Source organism: Stigmatopora nigra, chromosome 23, assembly GCF_051989575.1.
Source record: "Stigmatopora nigra isolate UIUO_SnigA chromosome 23, RoL_Snig_1.1, whole genome shotgun sequence".
NCBI classification, from domain to species: Eukaryota; Metazoa; Chordata; class Actinopteri; order Syngnathiformes; family Syngnathidae; genus Stigmatopora; species Stigmatopora nigra.
In genome coordinates, this window is record NC_135530.1 from 4,661,084 (window position 1) to 4,681,566 (window position 20,483).

Consider the following 20,483-nt stretch of genomic DNA (forward strand, 5'->3'; position numbering starts at 1 on the left):
CTCCCCGCAGTGCGATATATCCGCCGCTACCAAACCCCTGTCCAAAGACTCTTTCATATCTTCTACCTCGACCCTTCCACTATCTCGTCCGGCCTCCGGGGGGTGCCCCCAAGATGGAGGTCATCCAGACTCAGGCACGCTATGGAGACAGACCTCAGACACTTCCTGACTGTAAGCGTACAGATGAGGAACACTTAAAATTGTCCCTTAACAACGCTCCGGGAAGTGAGGAGCGTGTCAGCTGTCGAAAAATAGGTAAAACGAAACCCCCTGTGAAAAGGAGGTGGGCGTCTCGAAACCCCCCGCCCACGCCGCCGGCGATGCACAGGCGCTTGATTAATCCTGTCATTGCCACACACCATCCCGAGCTAGCGCCACACTGGAGGAGCCGAAATGGTGCTTTGCACAACAATCCAATTAGGAGCACAATAATTGGCAAGCAGGAACAAGTGAGGTGATTACCCTGTCCAGGGTCCTGAAGGATAGCGGACAGTTCCATTTAAAGGCTGCTACTTGAAAGTCGAACCTCCAAATATTTGCTAAAAGACTTGGGGTTTTTTTTGTCGGCTTAGTGCATTCTGAAAATAATACTGTTGTCGTGATCACCCTGACACTTGTTTGTGTTCTGAGTGGGTTTTTAGGGTGTGTGTTATGCCGCCGGAAGAAATGGTGGGGGCTTCTTCTCCCGACAGCCGGACTCTACCCCCTAGTGGCTAGCATTTTGATGGTCAGAAATTGAGTTTTGTTTTGATGGTATTATGGAAATATGGATTCAGGATAGGGTGGTGCAGGGTAAGGGGGAGTTATATGTCGGGAGGGGTGGAAAAAAACCTAGGCTTTTTATACACATACATATACAAATACATATACATATACATATACACATACATACACATATATATATATATATATATATATATATATATATATATATATATATATATATATATATATATATATATATATATATATATATATATATATATATATATACACATACATACATGCACATACATATATATACATACATACACATTCACATACATATATACACATACATGTGCATATACATATACATATAAATATACATATACATATTCATATTCATATACATATACATATACATATACATATTCATATACATATACATATACATATACATATACATATACATATACATGTACATGTACAAATGCATATGCATATACATATATATACATATACATATGTACATATACACATATAGAACAATATATACAATACATATATACAATACATATATATATAATTTTTGAAAATGCCATTTTTGACTTATACACCAAAAAAGGAGCACTAAACAAACCAAATGTTTGAATTATGCATTAAGGCCACACATCTTTTTCACACGCCAAAGAAATAAGAAAAGGTCAAAATTCACTCATTAAAATTCACATATTTTACAATTCCAGAAGTCTTTCACCTTCACCGCAAATTTGATATTTTTTGTCAAAAAGAAGCTTTCACACAAACACAAAAAAACTAATATCCACTATATATAATATTTGAAATGTCTGAAGGCTTTCACACACACTGAAAAGCACTGCTCGTTTAAATTTAAGAAAGTCAAAAGCAGCCCCAAAAAAATCCCATGAAAAAAACATGACGGTGAAGCCACAAATAGGAAATCGAGTGGTCACAAAACAGGCTTTCACACGCAGAGAGTAAAATCTTAAAATGTTATTATTATTTTATAACATCATTTAAAAACTGGAGTGTAGGAGTAGTTAACACGTTCACTAGCCTGAGCTGTAATAGTACTAAGAGTTGTGTTATCCATCAAATAGATGTAGCTGTACTAAAAGAAATTTCCTCCAATGATTAACCAATATTAATCCATATATATAAGTCACATTGGACTATACTGCTTTTACCTTATAGTGCGTAAAATACGTTGTATGAAATTCTAAAGCAAATAGGGTTATTCGAACTCCCTCCATCTGGTTGCTATGGCATTTGGCATACACATGCTGAGTAATCTCATTCCAAAATAGCAAACCTTTAGGGGGGGAGGGCATCCTAATTACAGGAAGGATGTGAAATTGGGTTTGAGGGCTTAAGTCATCGGTGTGAAGTAAATCCATGTGTGTGTTGGCAAGATTAGTAATTGTGCAGTCCCGATCATACATATGCAAATACACTCTCATGATCCCTGAGCATTGAACAGAATTACAGCAAGCATCCGTCACACTGCAAAAAAAAAAAAAAAACCTATACTGGCCCATATAATCACTGAGCTGAATTGAGGGCACTAGCCGAAGAAAGGAAGTATTTTTTTTCTTTGCTTTTGCATTGCGATCCGGAGAGAGAGCAAGCTTTCGTGTACTGCAGATGATTTTTTTTTGGAGCCCTTTCAAATAACTTTTTTTTTGTTTTATATTCCATCTACCGTATTTTCATGACTATAAGGCGCACCGCATTATAAGGTGCACCCTCAATGAATGACATTTTTTTCCATATATATGGCGCACTGTATTATAAGGCGCACTGTATTATAAGGCGCACTGTATTATAAGGCGCACTGTATTATAAGGCGCACTGGATTATAAGGCGCACTGTCTATTTTGGAGAAAAATTAAGACTCTTAAGTGCGCCTTATAGTCGTGAAAATATGGTAATTGCTGTTGACTTCCAGGTATGAAGCACTCACTACACAGTCACCTCTAGAGCCAGCCATTGTTGATGCTTTGGATTTTTTTGTATAAAATCTTGCAGTGGGGGAGGAGCTATATGATGGAAGATGTTGTAAACTAAAATGGCATCTGCATATTTAACAGTATTGTTTCAGTTCAGGCGTTTGTGTTTTTTTAATATCCGACAGTGGTGGTTTTTAGTTTTTTGGTTTTGTTTTTTCCATATATAAGGCGCACTGGATTATAAGGCGCACTATCTATTTTGGAGAAAATTTCAGACTTTTAAGTGCGCCTCATAGTCATGAAAATACGGTACTTGCCCTGTGTTTTTTGGTAAATATTTGATGGTGGAGTTATATGTGCCGAGAGACATGAAGAACATCTGTGAAGGCTTGTTTTTTAGGTCAGCGTAAGGCCTGTTTGTCTTGTTTTCCTCATATGATCATCTTGTAAACCGAAGGACACTTTTTTTCTTTTTGTTATGCCCCAATTCGAAGAAAAACATGTTTAAAAAACCGTTGTTGTATTGTCAAGGAATAACAGAAGGGCTTTCACAGGTTTGAAATCATGTTTATTACTAATATCATGGAAAAAAAATACACTTTTTTTCAAGGGGAGTAGAATTACAGCGCCTGAGGCAACGGAAAATGACTGAAAATAAAAAGTTGGCTATGGTTTAAATCTTTTTTTGTTCTCACCAAACTGTATAAATAGCAAGAAAATGACTTTCCTACCTGGAAAGAATTGATGGCTGCAGTAGTGTGTTATGAAAGTTAGTTAGAAAAGCTACACATTGGTCTACAAAGTAATACAGAGAGAGGAAAAGTTTGTCTTTGCAGTAAGTAAAAGCATTTGGAACCAGTTGGCGCCATCAGCGAGGGGTCGCCAGGGAGCCGGTTAATAGGAAATCGTTATGTAAATCCAATCTAATTAAAGAAGAGCTCTCCCTGAATGAAAGGTATAGCTGGAGAGAAGGAGATATTAATGCACATTATTACTTCATTTGCATAACCTAATGCCTCGTCTCGCAGTTTATCGGAATGTGCAAAAAAAACAACGTGGAAATCAACGTAGTGTTAAGCATATATTAAACAGAATTACGATTTTTAAAAAAAAATCAGGTTTAGCTTTGAGGCTACCTTCTCAAGAAATGCTGTTTACAAATTTTGTATCATGTTTTGCGCACTGTCATTAGTTTGTAAAGACAATTAATTATGCTTATATTTCAATGGCACTGGTTGTATTGAATTGTAATTTTGCTGTCTGTTGATGTACAACATTTTTTTTTCCTCCAGAAAGCCGTTTTGTTCTTTTTGGGTTTAAAACAAGCATTATTAGGAGAAGTTTGTTTTCAAGCACCACCTTCAAAGAGTTTTTTTTGTTTTTTAGTCCTTGGCAATCAATGAATGCGACCAAAGCAAAGCGTGAATTCCCTTTTTAAATTGGCTTTGAAGTGAAAGCCATGAAAAGCTACTTTTTTTAATCATTTTCTCTTTTTCCGACATCTTTTTCTTTCCAAGCTGCTGACGTACAAAAAAAAATTACGTAAGTCGGATTTTTTAGTCCGAGGGATAATTTGAATGAAAAAAAAACACATGCCACAAAAAATATTTTTTCGCAAAAACGCAGGACCTCTTTACAGCTTGAAATCATAGTTAAATGTCTTTTACAGTAATATTAATAGACTTTTTTCCCCAAATTGAACTCTCCAAAGGTTCCAAAACTGTACAACCTGTTATTTTTGGTGAAAGCCATGAAAAACTACTTTTTTTTATCAATTTCTCTTCTAGCATCTTTTTCTTTCAAAGCTGCTGACGAACAAAAAAAATCATGCGAGTCGGATTGACAGGCCGTTGGTTGAGTGCCACACAAAAAAGATTTTTTTCTGCAAAAAGGCTGGGGCTTGAAATCACAGTTAAATGTATTTTACTGTAATATTAACAGACTATTTTTCGCCAAATTGAACTCTCCAAAGGTGCCAAAACTGTACAACCTGTTGTTTTTGGTACCATTAAAACCTTTGAGTGTAAGGTAGAATTTGGGTTTTCTTAAAAACTGTTCCATTTTGTTGCTTTTATCAATTTTATGATTAAAAAAGTGTCCTTCTTTCCTTTTTTGGAGCTTTTAAAAAGGTTCCCCGTGGTTGGCTTTATAATGACCCTGTTCAAGCACCACTCGAGTTGTCTCATGGATGTTAGCCTTGCTGAATTTACAACCGTAGACTTTAATCTTTTATGTGCTAGCAGCAGTCGGCTTCACCTTGCGTTTTTTTCCTTTTTTTATACAAGCCAGTCTTTTTTTGGTGTACTGTTTTCACAGGTGTTGTTTCCTCTTGTGTTACTCCAGGGTCAACCTGACTTAAACATCGACAGACCCAAAGAAACGGGGGGAAAACCGGGAAAAAAAAGATGTCGCGTCTTTCCCTAAGGCTTTAAGTCAGCCGGAATCCAATATGTCATCTGGCAGTATCGTCTGGAATTCAATGCGACGCTGACTCATGATAAAATGCTCCATCAAACAACTACGAGACCTCAGAACGACACCTTCTGACCGTAAGTGACAGTCAACGTTGTGTTGGGTGGTGGTGGTGGGGTGTTGTTATTGTTGGTTGGTCAAGTAAAACTTTATGGGGTTCTTGTTTGTTCAAAAAAAAAAACATTCATTCATATCCCCGTTAACTGCAGCAGGGTTCATCTTGAATCGATTGCCAGCCAATCGCAGGGCACGATGAGATGGACAAGCATTCACAAGTTGCCCGACATATGAGCAATTTGAGATAGGAGTCAAATTTCAGGCAAATATTTATCTTGAGATACGAGACAAATTTTGACATACGAGCAGACGGCGGACGTAAGATGCGCTCATAAGAACATCATGGCCAATGTCTCTCTCCCCGCAACTCCCTTTTTGTAATGTCTCTGGTCGAAACTCCCTCTTTATAATATCTTTGCGAGCACTAGGCGGAGCGTTGCATTTTTTCAGTGTTTTTTCCCCCCCATTAGTTAGTGCGAATGGCGGAGCTTGTTTGCCAAATACGAGACGAGTATATACTACTTTTTGTTGCCAAGTGCTCGTGCGTTTATCCTATTGTGAGGATATTTGTGTGCATCATTTTGGGAATATTTTGAAGGGAATACAAACTCAAACAAGCCTCGATATTGACTGAAAGTCAGTGTGGAGGCGGGGCAAAAAGAGCGAAGAAGAAAGATATCAAAATGTCAAACAAAATTAGAATTAAGTTTAGTGTTAGATTCGATGAAACTTATTTCTGAGTGTCTGCATCGCAATGCAAGTTCATTTAAATTTGTTTGTTATGTTATGATAGCGTTGCTGTGCAAAAAGATGGAATCTTGATAGGTTTCTGCCGCATATTTAACATCAATTGCAGATGCAAATCGTCCTCCATCCTCAAATAGCTTGTCCAAAGCTAATATTTATGCGAAGTATTATCGCTGTTTTGCAGCCTTTCTCTTTAAAGCAACTTGAAGGAGTAATGAAGCGTAATTAATCTCCACGCATTCTTCGAGGAGCGTTTTGTTTTGCTATTTTCAAGTGGTTTTGTAAGAAGCAACAGCTGAACATCATTTGGTTGATCGACGTTAATTGTCTGCAGCGTATCTTCTGCGGTAATAATGCGCGAGAGCAATCACCAATACAAATAGGTCAAGTCTTTACACTTGACTTTGTATGTGTATATTTTCGTCATTTTTCAAGTAATAATTAACCTAATGAATGGATTTTTTTTGTTTTTGCCGTTCTAAATTGCTGTGGCATAAGTTGTTTTGATTTTCCTTCTGTTCCGGTTTGTTTTTTACGGTTGAAAATGAGGGTGAAATTTGTTATTGTCAAGTGGGTAGTTTTATGGCATTGTGACCTTTTTAAAAAAAAGATGGCTAAACACAATGAGGGCTCACGTCGTTAAATCAACTTAGGGGAGAAAATAAGGCCACCAGGACGCTAGCAAGCACGTGTCAAAAGCAACATCATGGCGGTTTCCAAGCTGTTATTTTATTGGCTGAAAATATCGGATTGTTATTATTACAGACACATGATAGCCATTTGTATTAGTAGCTTTTTTAACTCATTTTATTAGTCTTAAAGGCAATTTATATTGAGGTGAATAGTAAACATATTCAGCAAAATACAAAAACATCTTAAAGAAGTAGAACTTTTTTTCCCAATAGTATAAGAGTGAATATGTTTTATTGTGAAGGAGTTCCGAAATAAAGTTCGTTTTCCTGACAGTATTATAATAGGGAAAAAAATGTAGTTAATTTAATTCTGTTCTACATATACAAAAGAACATTTACAAATAATATATTTGAAAATAATGTCCTTTATGTCCTTTACTTTAAAGATATGTTTTATTATTGAAAGCTCCACAAGCACTGTACATTTCATACAAAAATTTTAATAACATATATGACATAATCAGATGCCCTATGACTGATTGGCAAACCAGTCTGGGTTGTCGTCTGCCTGTGACAGGCTCCAGCACCCTGTGACCCTCACAAGGACAAGCAGTGTTGAAAAATGAATGAATAATCTGATTTATGAAATTTTTATGACAGGCTATTTACTTTGAAAGACCGGATATTGCTGTCATTTTACCCCTGTTGTGTGTGGCTTAAAATGCAGGACAGAGCTAAAAAATTGAGGACAACCATGAGGGCAACCTCGTTTTATTTGAAATAGGTGTTAAAGTGGCGGCCCGGGGGGCCAAATTTGGCCCGCCACATCATTTTGTGTGGCCCGGGAAAGTAAATCATGACTGTTGACGTTCTGTTTTAGGATTAAATTAAAATGAAGAGTATAAATGTATATTACATTTCTCGATTTTTCCCCCTTTTAAATAAATATTTTTAATGCATTTTTATTTTTAAAAAAGCTAAAATAAACATTGTTTTAGATCATATGTGTCAAAGTGGCGGCCCGGGGGCCAAACCTGGCCCGCCGCATCATTTTGTGCGGCCCGAGAAAGTAAATCATGAGTGCCAACTTTCTATTTTTAGATCAAATTAAAAGGAAGAGTATAGATGTATATTATATTTCTTGATTTTCCCCCTTTTAAATCAATAATTGTCATTCTTAATCTATTTTTCTGTGTTTTTAGTTCAAAAATCATTCGGTAAAATCTAAAAATATATTTTAAAAAAAGCTAAAATAAACTTTGTTTTAGATCTATAAAAACTAGTTCTTCCAAAACCTGGTATTTGATGTAAAACCTCACCCAAGATTTGCTCATTTAGAACCCTATTAACCTTCGAAATGAACCTTAGACTTCCTTTCAAGTGGCCCCATTTTATCTGTTGATGAGGGAAACAGGGTCATCTGGCTTTTTTTTAAATGTTATTTTACATCCACAGCTGTCACTATGTTAGCAAATCCAGTTGGGGTTTAGGTCAGTGTACAGTAGACAAGCCTGAGGGACTCCAATACAATTACTATCTGATAATCAGTGGCGTCTTCCTTCGCCCTCCGGGTTCCTCCAATCGATGCTCGTTGAATTAGAGACGGATGCCTCGGAACCGTTTTACGGGTCGAAACATGTATCGATAACAGTCGCATGTATAATCGATGCTCTGTTTTACAGACTTTAATGAAATGAAAAAGCGGTCACAGCACGTTTGATTTCACGCGTCGTGTTTCCATAACAGCGCACTCGATAGTAAAACATTTCTAGCCGGAGTCTGATGAATTGATTTACGATGTCCTTTGCTCGCAGGATAGCAGTTTTGAACCGACTAATGAGAGCAGCAACACTTGACCCTTTTTGGAGAGATGATTTGGCACATGGGAGCATTGCCAGTTTAAAGAGCTCCTGATCATCAGTAACTTGTGCATGTGTGTGTGTGTCACCATATGAGCTTTACCGCAAGCAATTTGGCGATAGACTCTGACACACTGCCTTCTGCTTCGAGGTTCCGGGGATAAATAGGCCCTCACAGCATCTTAAATCCAAAGGGATTTTCGCTGGAAATTAGCCGCCACAGTGTTGTGACAGTGCCATGCTCTATAAGCGAGGGGGGAAGAAAGAAGGAAAGAATATTAGTACAGTGGTACCTCGAGATATGAGCTTAATTCGTTCCGGGACTGAGCTCGTATGTCAGATTTTCTTGTAACTTGAATGAACGTTTACCATTGAAATGAACTAAAAACAAATTAATCCTCTGAAAAAACACCCAAAACAGGATAATGGAATGGGAAAAAATGTTTTATTTGTTCTAATTCGCCATCTATTAACAATGTAATACATAACTAGTGGTTTAATATTATTAAAATGTGTTTAATAGTACTAAAATCATGCAGATTTCAAAGGAGGGTCTTTTTGCACAACAACACGCTCCTAATATAACAAACAAGTTTTAATGAACTTGGATTACGATGCAGACATACTCAAAAATAAGTTTAATTGACCCTAACACTAAACTTCTAATTTTGTTTGACATTTTGATACCTTTCTTCTCCTGGGTTGGCTATATTTGCCCCGCCTCGTGGCTCTTTGCATTTATATTCCCTTCAAAATATTCTGAAAATGATGCACATAAATGTCCTCACAATAGGATAACGTACGACCACTTGCCAACGAGGAGTAATATATATATACTCCTCGTATTAGCAATCGCTCCGCCATTCGCGCTGAATGACGGGGAAAAAAAACTTTAAAAATTCAACGCTCCACCCAGTACTCGTAGATATCTGTTATACACAAAAAATATGTGGCAAAAAAAAACATTTATCTCGTATCTCGAGATAATTATTTGCTTGAAATTTCACTCATATCTCGAATTGCTCGTATGTCGAGGTACCACTGTACTCAGCCTCAGATGTCTGTTTCCATGGCATTATTTGTCCTTTTCCAGGTGGTTTAACTGGGCTGGTGTGCATCCTTACTAGCTGTCACTGAAGGGGGTAATCTGCTAGGCATCTGCTGGAAGTCGACGTCTAATGGACGTTTTTGCTTTGAAAGTAGAGTGCAAAGCGGGCGGGTGTCGTAAATGAACAAGCATTCACTGTCCTTTCTGTTACACTTGAGAGGGAAAATGTCTCCTCTGGTAATGTGTATTTCTGAGTTTTTGATCACTGCAATTGCTGCTGCTCTGTTATTTTTGGGCAGACTGGACTCAAATTTGGTAGGTAAATTGTGAGGTTGGACACGGATTGATGGGCTGATCTTATTTTTTTTTACTCTGATTTTTGGGCCGTCACACAGGATTGAAGTAGGGTGATATATCAAAATATAGTAACATTAGCGCAAACATGTTAGGTTTGAACTTGTTTTAGTCATTTGGCTGTTTTTGCCGTTGCTTTCTCTGAAAATGTCGTAAAAGTCTGCTTTTTTATTGACGGTTTTGATTGACAGGATGTTCTTTCACAATAGAAATGATTGGAATTTTAAAGATGCTAGGAAATGACAACCATGTCAAAGTATGACCCCAAAAGGACTGAATTATTATATGTAAACAAACAATGAATTTGGCTCTCAAGTATGGTTAATTTTTTTTCAACTTTTAGTAATTCCACCCAAAACAATATCCATTTTTTTTCAGCAATTCTGGTTGTGACATCACAACCAGTAAGTAAACAAACCGCACGTCTACGGGTACTTGTAAAATCCTACTTTGTGCACCCATCGTAATCCTCCTCGGCAAGTGATAAGATCTGTTTACGGTTCTAAGCACACCCAAAGTGAAATGATTATCTCCGATGTCTGATCTCTGAGGGAATGGCCGCGATTTCTATTAAAATCCGTGAGCAGTGTGACATTGTATTCACATACGCACACTCCGAACGCTGCGGTAATCCGCTCTAATCCAGAGAGATGAAGAATAGAAAATATTCCGTTTTAAAAGTCGTCTGCAGCAGGTTGGATATTTGCGGAGGGAAAATGGCAACCATCAGACAACAACAAACATGGTTCAGCTATTGTTGGATTTGAATTTAGGTGGACTGCAACCTGACAAACACAAACTGGATAAGACGTTATAGTATCTTCCAAGGACATTTTGCTTTCAAAATTCTTGAAAAATAAGCTTTTTTTATGTTTGTTTTCCATCACATATTCATACTTGTCAACTTAGACATTTTTGTCGTACTCTATACTTTTTTTAATCATTTAAAATTGTATACGCCGTAAAACAACTTTTATATATAGCGCATCAGCAAGCAATGTACCCATCTTTAATTTAGTCTATAAAAAGGCGTACCGACTATTGGGCTAACCTTGTCCACTTTTCTCACAAAATTTTAGACTTTTATGTGTTTTTTATCACTTAATGAGGGAAATTGCAATAATTAATAAGGGGAGCGACACACTAGCATATTCATCAATTGGTAAAAAAAAAAACTATCAGTCTGGAGTGGCTCAGTTTTAAAATTAATGGTCAGTTTTTTTTTTATTAAGTTGATGTTCATAATTTTCGGCATATTATAATTGGAAATTGGTGCTAATGTTAGCTTTTTTCTCAGTAGAATCTAGCTGTGAATTTATTAGGAACTTGCATGTATTTTTTGCATGTTTTTTTAAATTAGTTTTATGGATAGTATGTCAAATATCCAATGACTCAGCTGGTGTTAATCTTTGAAATGCTGTGTGGTGCTTTAATCTCCACCAGGGGATGTCCAAGCATTACCCTTCACCCGTGCCCTTTCAGAATAAAATTGGTTTAAAAATGGACCAAAACTGCAAAGGCTTCCATTGAAATTTGGCACAATTTTTGTAAATCTGCTCCACACACACGTAGATAAATAATATAGTTTTGGCAAGAATATATGGTCGTGCTTTATCCTATTGTGAGCATATTTGTGTGCATCATTTTCAGACTATTTTGAAGGGAATACAAAAGCACACAGCCCATCAATAGGTGAAAGTCAGGGTGGAGGCGGGGCAAATAGAGCCAACCCGGAGAAGAAAGGTATAAAATGTAAAACAAAATTAGAATTAAGTTTAGTGTAAGGTTAGATTCAACTTATTTTGAGTGTGTCTGCAATCATAATCCAAGTTCACTTAACTTTGTATATGTTATATTACAATTCACCAGTGCAAAAAGTCTTCCCCGCTTGAGAATATCGACATACAAGCTCAGTCCCGGAACAAAATAAACTCATATCTCGAGGTACCACTGTATTTTTCCGTTCCAATCTGCTCTAACCTTGTCAAGTCCCTAAATGACCTTCCTGTGATTGGCCACAGATGAGATTTCCAGGTTAATATCAAACAACGCACTCCATATTTTATGTTCCCTTGGTTCGCCTTTCCAAATTGAAATCCTTTCAAAGGTTTGCAGTCGACTGCCTCGTGCAACGTCGCCTAAAGTTGCCGTCCAAATGGCCTGGCGCTCAAAGGATCTCTCATATATCAAAAGTTTGATCGAGAAGATCCACCTTGGGAGAGCCCGGCTCCTTCTGGAAGAGCCTCGTCGGTGCAGGTGTCACCGGGGTGCTTTTGTTTAACATCTGTGATGGAATCTGACGTCTCCTCTCTCACGTAACCTACTTTCCAAGATTACTGCTTATCAAAGGCAGCGCTCTGCATATGCACTTATCTTGCACATGGCGGCATATTGCATCCGGTATGCGGCAAAGTAAGAAATGCTTTGACATGCATCTGCTTCCAATTCCGTCAGCGGTTGCAATATACAGATTTCATAAATCAAATCCCAGCATTCCTTTTCGTTAGGTAGGATGAAGATGAATACTGGATTTTATTAAGGATGTGGTAACGAGCCATATATGGACACAGTATGGGAACTGTTGCTTGTTGTCAGGCTGGTTAGTCAATAGACAAATGCCAAATTGCTTTTGTTCATTTAGGGCACTGGTGTCAAAGTGGCGGTTCGGGGGCCATATCTGGCCCGCTGTATCACCGCTGTGTGGCCCGGGAAAGTAAATGATGAGTGCAGACTTTCTGTTTTAGGATCAAATTAAAATGGAGTATAGATGTTTATTAAATTTACTGATTTTTCTCCTTTTAGATCAATAAATGTAATTTTTTAAATATTTTTTTGTGTTTTTAGTTCAAAAAGTCATTTTGTAAAATCTAAAAATAGATTTTAAAAAAAGCTAAAATAAACTTTGTTTTAGATCTATCAAAACTGACTATCCAGGGATTTCAATCCAGTTCTTTTAATCCATTTATAAAAAAAAATGTCGAAATATTCTATCTAAAATGGTCCGACCCACATGAAATCAAGTTGACGTTAACGCAGCCCGCGAACCAACACCCCTGATCTAGGGAGTCAATGGAAAAATGATTTTAAGTTTTTTTTAGATGAATCTGGAAGAAGCGCTCTTTAAACATTTTTCTGTCCCAACCCATTGGCAATGTTAACAAAGAATGGAATTTGTCTTTGCTTTGTTTAGATTTAGGACTCTGAAGGATCCGTTCCGGTTCCCCAAACGTGTCCGAAAGTTCGGATTCGGTCAAGTGTGGCACGATGAAGCTTTTGATCTTGAGTGAGAGTAATCACTCTGTCATTTTACATCATGGTAATTATCCGTGGAAGTCAATGTCGTCAATGAGGGGGAGTCAACCAATAAGGAAACCTACATTTGCTCCCTATTCTTATTCCATTTAAAGTTGACATATTGTTTAAATGACTGACTTACATTCAAACAGAAAAGTGATCCAAAAGAAGGGTAAATGTTCTCCATGTGTTAGTCTTTACTACTAAGTTAGTGTTAACATGAACTCATCTAAGCCGTCCAATCATTTTCTGGCAATCCCGTAAAGTCTGGTATCATTTTAGTAAGAAAACCAATAGACCCAATAGAATAAAACTCTGCCAGCATATCAACAACATTGAAACATAAAAATAGAATTAAATTTTAATAAAATTAAAAAATCGGATATCAGTGTTCAGACGTTGACAGATGTTTTTAATTATTTTTCAGTTTTGGAATGAAATTATTCGTAATTGTTCATCTACTAACTTGACGTGGAAATGATGAATCGTCTGCTAATAAAATGGGGGAAAAACTGCGCCCTTACATGGATTGCACCCTGTGCAGTTGCCTACTTTGCCCATAGCAAAATCAGGCTCTGGATTACCCTGCCCGTCTCGTCTTTGTTTCTCTTCTTTCTCATGCACGCCGGCTTTGGATTGTACCGCACACGCAATTACTTCTGCACATGCACACAATCAACTTGCCGCATTCATATTCCCCCTCACCCGCTTTATCTGAAATAGACACATGCAAAAAAAAAAGAGCGGGAGCGGCGCATATGGTGCTCATTTGTGCACCAATGGCTTAATGCTCTTAAGTTCAAGGCTTTGTTCAGCGCATCATTGTTTTTAATGGAAAGACAAAGCTGTGCTGTTGTTAATTTAGATGGAAGGAATAAAGGAACAGTGCTGCTATTGTTTTTAGCAAATTGGTGAAAAAATGACTGGCAGGTAACATGCAAACTTGCTTTGGAATTGCAAATGATGCATTTTGAAGGTAGAAAAATGGACCTGAGAGCTAAAGTATACATATTTTGCAACTTAAACTGTTAGAAACGATGCTAATTGTGTTTCATGTTAACATTAAGATAGCTATAATATTTTCATGTTTAAATAGATTGTTTTTATTTATGGTCAGGTTATAAAATTCAACATTAAACTTTGTTGTAGTGTATTTAAGTGCAAAAGATTTTAATAGCTATTGAATAAGATGTTAATGATCAGTTGTGGACTTAACTCAATTAAAACATCTTTTAAAAAAGTACACATTTTAGAAAAGTGGCTGTAATGGTTGTCATTAAACAACATTATCATTTATAAATATTTACATTTCCTGTATTAAATGAATGACTCTTATTTTGGACACTTTTGTGAATTGTGACAACCAACCCCTTTGTGTGAATGACGTCACAGATGGTATTGATTGTGCACACTCAAGATTTTTAATGTTTACGACTTTGGAAATAGAACAGAAAGTTTCACAAGTCATTTTGGCTTTTCTTTGTTGTTGTTGTAGAAGTGGGCGTGGCTTGAGTTGGACGTGTGTCAGTGGTGCGCGGAACTGAGGAGCGACATCAGACTGGCCGTCTCTTCTTCTCCTTCTCCTCCTCCTTCAAACTCGACCTGAGAGATCATGTCCCGCTACGATCCACAGGTAAGACGGGAAAAAAAACAAAAAGAAAGAGGGGAAAAACGCTGGGTACTTTAGCCGTTGACTTATTTTTTCCTTCCAAACTTGTGAGCGCATTTTTTGCCTGAATGTGTCTGGCCCGTTAGCCGCTCCCTCCTTTGTGCGCTCTCAGACTTTTCATGAGCAGCGGAGAACTTTTCTATCGTTCACAATGTCTTTTTTTCACCGCCGATTTAAGTAAAAGGTTCTCTAGAATGAATACGACTTGCAAATCGGAGCCAATTCAAGCGATCTGGTTCATTCTTTATAGCATATAAATCCGAGTTCTATTTATATTTGCCATTGAAACTACTCATACTGACCTCGAGTTGGCCTGCAATACTTTGATCACAGCTTTGTCACACAGTAATATGTGTGAAATGTATGCATGGGTGGAAGGGGGTGTTTGGGAGGGGTAGACTGGTGCCATTTCTTCTTTTTTGTGGTTTTTAAGGGCTGGAACTGATTGAAAATGAAAGTATATCTGATGAGAGGGAGGAGCTGATGATTAGGCGTTCCCCAATTTTTCAGGCGTGAGGGTATTAGTACATCAAGTAAAGTGCACAAACTAGGACAATTGTCATGATCTGTAGTTTTGCTCATTTTCAACGGAATCGGCGTAAAAGGGTTGGTTGTCACTAGTTCTACATCTTTCATCCCAACTCAATTTTCAGGTCATTGTATTGGGGGACTCAAAGCTAAATTTGAGTCCTTAACCCAAGGGTGGGCAAACTTTTCGGCCCGGGGGCCACGTTGACTTTAAAAATTTGACAGATGGGCCGGGTCAGCACAAGATACGATACATATAAAAAAGTGCATCCGTTAACAGTACATATGAAACATGGACAGAAAAAAAGGACTAAAGTATATACATACTCATCACTCATCATTGAAGTAAAAAGTATAAAGTACAAAGTAATGTAAAAACAAATGGATTAAGAAATATTAAAATGTAATTTAAAAAAGATAGAGAGGCTGTAAAACACACACAAAAACAAATAAGAGTGGACAGAGCTACTGCCATTGGCTTCCGCGTGACGGCACCATCTTGAGAAAAAACATTTCTTATCTTTTTTAATCCTGATTTGACTCCACACCGCCCCTATTGTTGGACACGATGCAAGTGTGACAAGCAACCCTGTTCTCCCCAACGATATTTTTACTAGATTGCAGTGACGCAAAACTTGATTGCATCATACTGACAGCTGTTTTTCATATTTGGCCGCTGCTGTCAACTCGAACCACAACAATAAATCCAATTCTCTCTCTGACAGCGCCTTGTCGTTCGAAACTGCGGATTTCCTCATTTAACTCTCAACTTGTTTGCGCAGGTGTTGCTAAGGAAGTGTGCGGCGCTTAGCAGTGTGGTTATAAAAAAACAAAAAACAAAGAGATTCTTGTGTCTTGTGTGCAATTTGGCTCCAAATTTTGGACTTACCTTCTTTCTACACTTGATTTTGTCAACTACCGTATTTTGCAGTTTAATATACTCGGATATATGAAATGATTGTTGTTTTTTATTTTAGTCTCCCGTTTGTGTGCCATTTAATATACCCGGGTATATTAAACGGGAAATCAGCTTTTTTGGCAAGATTTGTATGGTGTTCATGGGGGCATAATTATAGATACTAAAGTTCATTAAAATTACAAGTCAGGCTTTATTCAGCAGTAAGTAGTTTTAATCTGAGCAGTAATTAGTTTTAGTCTGCAAAACATTGATGCACCCCGTCATGGCATAGAATGCGCAGTGCAAGAATGTCCGACTCGGGTTGGTTTAACGTCAACTTGATTTCATGTGAGCCGGACCATTTTAGATATTATATCTAGATTTTTTTTATAAATGGATTAAAAGAACTAGATCAAAAGACCTGAATATTCAGTTTTTTTATAGATCTAATACAATGTTTATTTTAGCTATTTTTTAATCTATTTTTAGATTTTTCAAAATGATTTTTGAACTAAAAACACAGAAAAAATAATTAAAAAATGACAATTATTGATTTAAAAGGGGGACAATCAGGAAATTTAATATACATATATACTCTTCAATTTAATTTGATCCTAAAACAGAAAGTCAGCACTCATGATTTACTTACCCATGCCACACAAAATGATGCTGCGGGCCAGATTTGGCCCCCGGGCCACCACTTTGATACATGTGGCGTAGTGGATCATACCTTCCCGTTTGTGCATTATTTAATATACCCCCTCTGTTTAATATGGGTTATATAAATGGGCGGCGGGTATATTAAACATAAAAATACGTTAGGCGCGAAAGAAACATTCTGCTGAAACTTTTGAGACAATGCTTTGCCAGTGATGGTCAATACGAGAGCTAGATGTTGTAGTTGTCAGTGTGCCGACACGATGAAATGTGGAGGTAATTGCATGGGCCGATAACAGGGCTTTGGCTGTGTTGGCGTTTTGGGCCGGCTGGGCGGGCAGGATGTAGGGAACATTGCCATGCATTTCCGGAGTCTGGACTCGCAATGTGTGGTTGAAGGCCTCTTGTTACGGAACCCTCCCTTGCCTCCCTCCGTCCCTCCCTCCCTCGCTCTTTCCTTCCCACAAGCTCTCTCTCTCTCTCTCCCGGCTTCTTCCGTCTGATTAAAGCCAAAAAATACTAGATCAGGTGACCTCCTCCGCCTCATTAACGTCATCATCAACGTTCTTGCACACGTGCGACGCTTAAACCAGTCGGGTATCGAGTTCCGAAGAAGGAATCCATCATTTTTTACCACCGAGAAGCAAACAGCTGCCAACTGAAGTGGAATAGGCTGGAAAATATATTTTTAATATGCAATATGTTCTTCCCCAAATCTAGTTTCCGGGCAGAACGGCATGCTGACGTGTCAGATTAACATACATTGTTTCCTCGCAGCAGGTGCCAGCTCGATCCTAGTTTCTTCTCATTATGTTTAATGTCTTTGACACACTTAGACCTTTGGCTAGGTTCCTCAAGGGGAGATATATTATTTTTGTAAAGTTTGAAGTCAATTAAATTCCACATTTGAAGTACAGTGGTACCTCGAGATACGGGCTTAATTCGTTACGGGACTGATCTCGTATGTCAATATTCTCGTAACTCGAACCAATGTTTCCCATTGAAATGAAGTAAAAACTAATTAATTCGTTCCAACCATCTGAAAAAAAAACACCAAAAACAGGATATTGGATTGGAAAAATAATGTTTTATTTCTTCTTATCGTCATCTATTAACAAAGTAACTCAACTAGTGCTTTAATATTAATAAATTGTGTTTAATAGAACTAAAATTAGACGGATTTGGCATAGGCTGGAGAGGGAGAAGGGGGCGCTTTTTGCACGGCAACACGCTCATAACATAAACAAATTTAAATGAACTTGGTTCACGATGCAAAAATAAGTTTAATCTAACTTTACACTAAACTTAATTCTAATTTTGTAACACTGAAAAAAATGCAACGCTCTGCCCAGTGCTCGTAGATATCTGTTATACACAAAAAAGATGCGGCAAAAAAAAGACAGTGCACTTCAATCATAAACAGCCTCTCATGTCTTGGCCACCTTGCTTTCTCGTATCTTGATTTTTTTCTCGTATCTAGAGATAATTATTTGACTTGTATCTCGAAATGCTTGTATGTCGAGGTACCACTGTAGTTTTTTATGCAATGAAATACTTGCTTTATTCTATATTATTGTGGTATCCATTTTTTGATGAACACACTTTAAGTGAGGTCTATGAATTTCATATCATAAGAAACTGAAAGGGTCTGCATGCGAGTAAAGCCCCCTCCAAACCAACCACCATTCCCCTACCGCAACGCTCCGTCTTCTTGTGAATTGGATAGCATGTAATTTGAATGCTTTGCATTGCGACCCACAGACAGAAAAAGGAAAAAGAAATCTTAACTCTTCACTGGACTGTGAGTAAAAGTGGTCGGATGGCTAGTGAAACATTAGACAGTGTTTAGCTCGCTGGTGGAAAATCCACAGTAAGAGCTTTGCAGATGTTTGTGATCCACAAATCAATTTTTAGGACATTTTAAGAGTAGCCCCCCCTTTGCTCATAGCAACTAACATAACTCCTCCATTGCCATGTCAATTCCCCCCCGAATAATTGAGCGTTCCCGTTAGTTTTTTTGTCATTAAACGGTCAAACTGACATGGCGTGGTTCCATCAGAGAACATCCAACTGTTTTTTTTTTTTTTTTTTAACAAATGGATTAGTGCTGTCTCTTGGGTGGGTTGGAAGAGAATGCTGACTCAGTTTAGACTTGGCTGCCGTTAGCACAAAACGACGTGACTTAACATAGAAAAGGTTTAGAACCAACTGTGACTTATGTTGTTTATGACCTAGCCAATCACGTGGACTTACTCCGAACTTTAGTCATGCTTTAAGCATGCTGGCAAGATTGACCTTTGCTGACCTTTGGGTTTTTTTCTGCCTTTTAAAGCGTTGTTTTAAGTACCGTATTTTCACGACTATAAGGCGCACTTAAAAGTCTTATATTTTCTCCAAAATAGACAGTGCACCTTATAATCCAGTGCGTCTTATATATGGAAAAAACAGAAAACCAAAAACCACCTCTGTCAGATATTAAAAATACACAAACGCCTGAACTGAAACAATAGTGTTAAATATGCAGATGCCATCTTAGTTTACAACATCTTCCATCATATAGCTCCTTCCCCACTGCAAGATTTTATACAAAAAAAAATATCAACAATGGCTGGCTCTAGAGGTGACTGTGTAGTGAGTGGTTCATACCTGGAAGTCAATAGCAATTACCGTATTTTCACAACTATAAGGCGCACTTAAAAGTCATAAATTTTCTCCAAAATAGACAGTGCGCCTTATAATACAGTGCGCCTTATAATACAGTGTGCCTTATAATACAGTGCGCCTTATAATACAGTGCGCCTTATAATACAGTGCGCCTTATATTTGGATAAAATGTCATTCATTGAGGGTGCGCCTTATAATGCGGTGCGCCTTATAGTCGTGTAAATACGTAGGTGATCATTTTTTTTAGGCCCAGGATTGCTTTGGTTTTTCAAAGGGAAAACACTTTGCTGCTTACCTTTTTCGTGTTATTAATTGATTGAGAGAAAGTGAGGTTAATCTTTGTGACGTCATCACGCAATGATGCATTTTTATTCCCGACAGGAGCTTATTGGGAGACGAGTATAGTGTTTTTATGGTAACATTTTGCCCCTGGGCTTCTTCTCATCTGATAAAACAAGCACAGGAAATGTCTCTGTTAGCTGATTGGCCTTGTGCTTTCCTTTTGCGTCCTCCCAGTGGGACTGCTGACGTGCTTTGCTGTACTCTGTGGAAGTTACATGCTTTTCCTCCATTGCATTAGCATTGCGAAATTTAAATTTGTCTTTGACCTTTCATAGTGTTTTTTTCATAGTGTTTTTTGTATGGAAATATTGTTCAAAATAAAATCAACAGATTATTTAGTTTTTTTTTCCCAAATAAATAATCGGAAACTCAATTTAATATTATTTACTTTTAAACAATATAATAATACAATATGAAAAAATACATTTTCCCTTTTTGTTTTTATTTTTTGGGGAATTTTCTGAATTATGTCCAATCCCAACTCTTTAAAAAAATGAATGACTACAAATGAAGCAGATTTATCTTATTGTATTTGAATAATAATGAAAAGTAATCAAATATTTGCTGTTAAAAAGAAGGTTTTAGACTTT

At 37.4% G+C, this 20,483-nt stretch overlaps 1 protein-coding gene across 3 annotated transcripts in view; it reads left to right on the top strand.

Annotated features, from left to right (window-relative positions):
- Window positions 1-14,630: 14,630 nt before the first annotated feature.
- The window catches only part of cald1a (caldesmon 1a), a 37,617-nt gene continuing 31,764 nt past the window's right edge, over window positions 14,631-20,483 (top strand). For all 3 annotated transcript variants that reach the window (XR_013324677.1, XM_077709850.1, XM_077709855.1), the window contains exon 1: window positions 14,631-14,768. Coding sequence is in view for 2 of the 3 variants with exons in the window: in XM_077709850.1 (XP_077565976.1) it covers window positions 14,748-14,768 (21 nt within the window). In the remaining variant the exon portion in view is untranslated. The remainder of the gene's footprint in view (window positions 14,769-20,483) is intronic.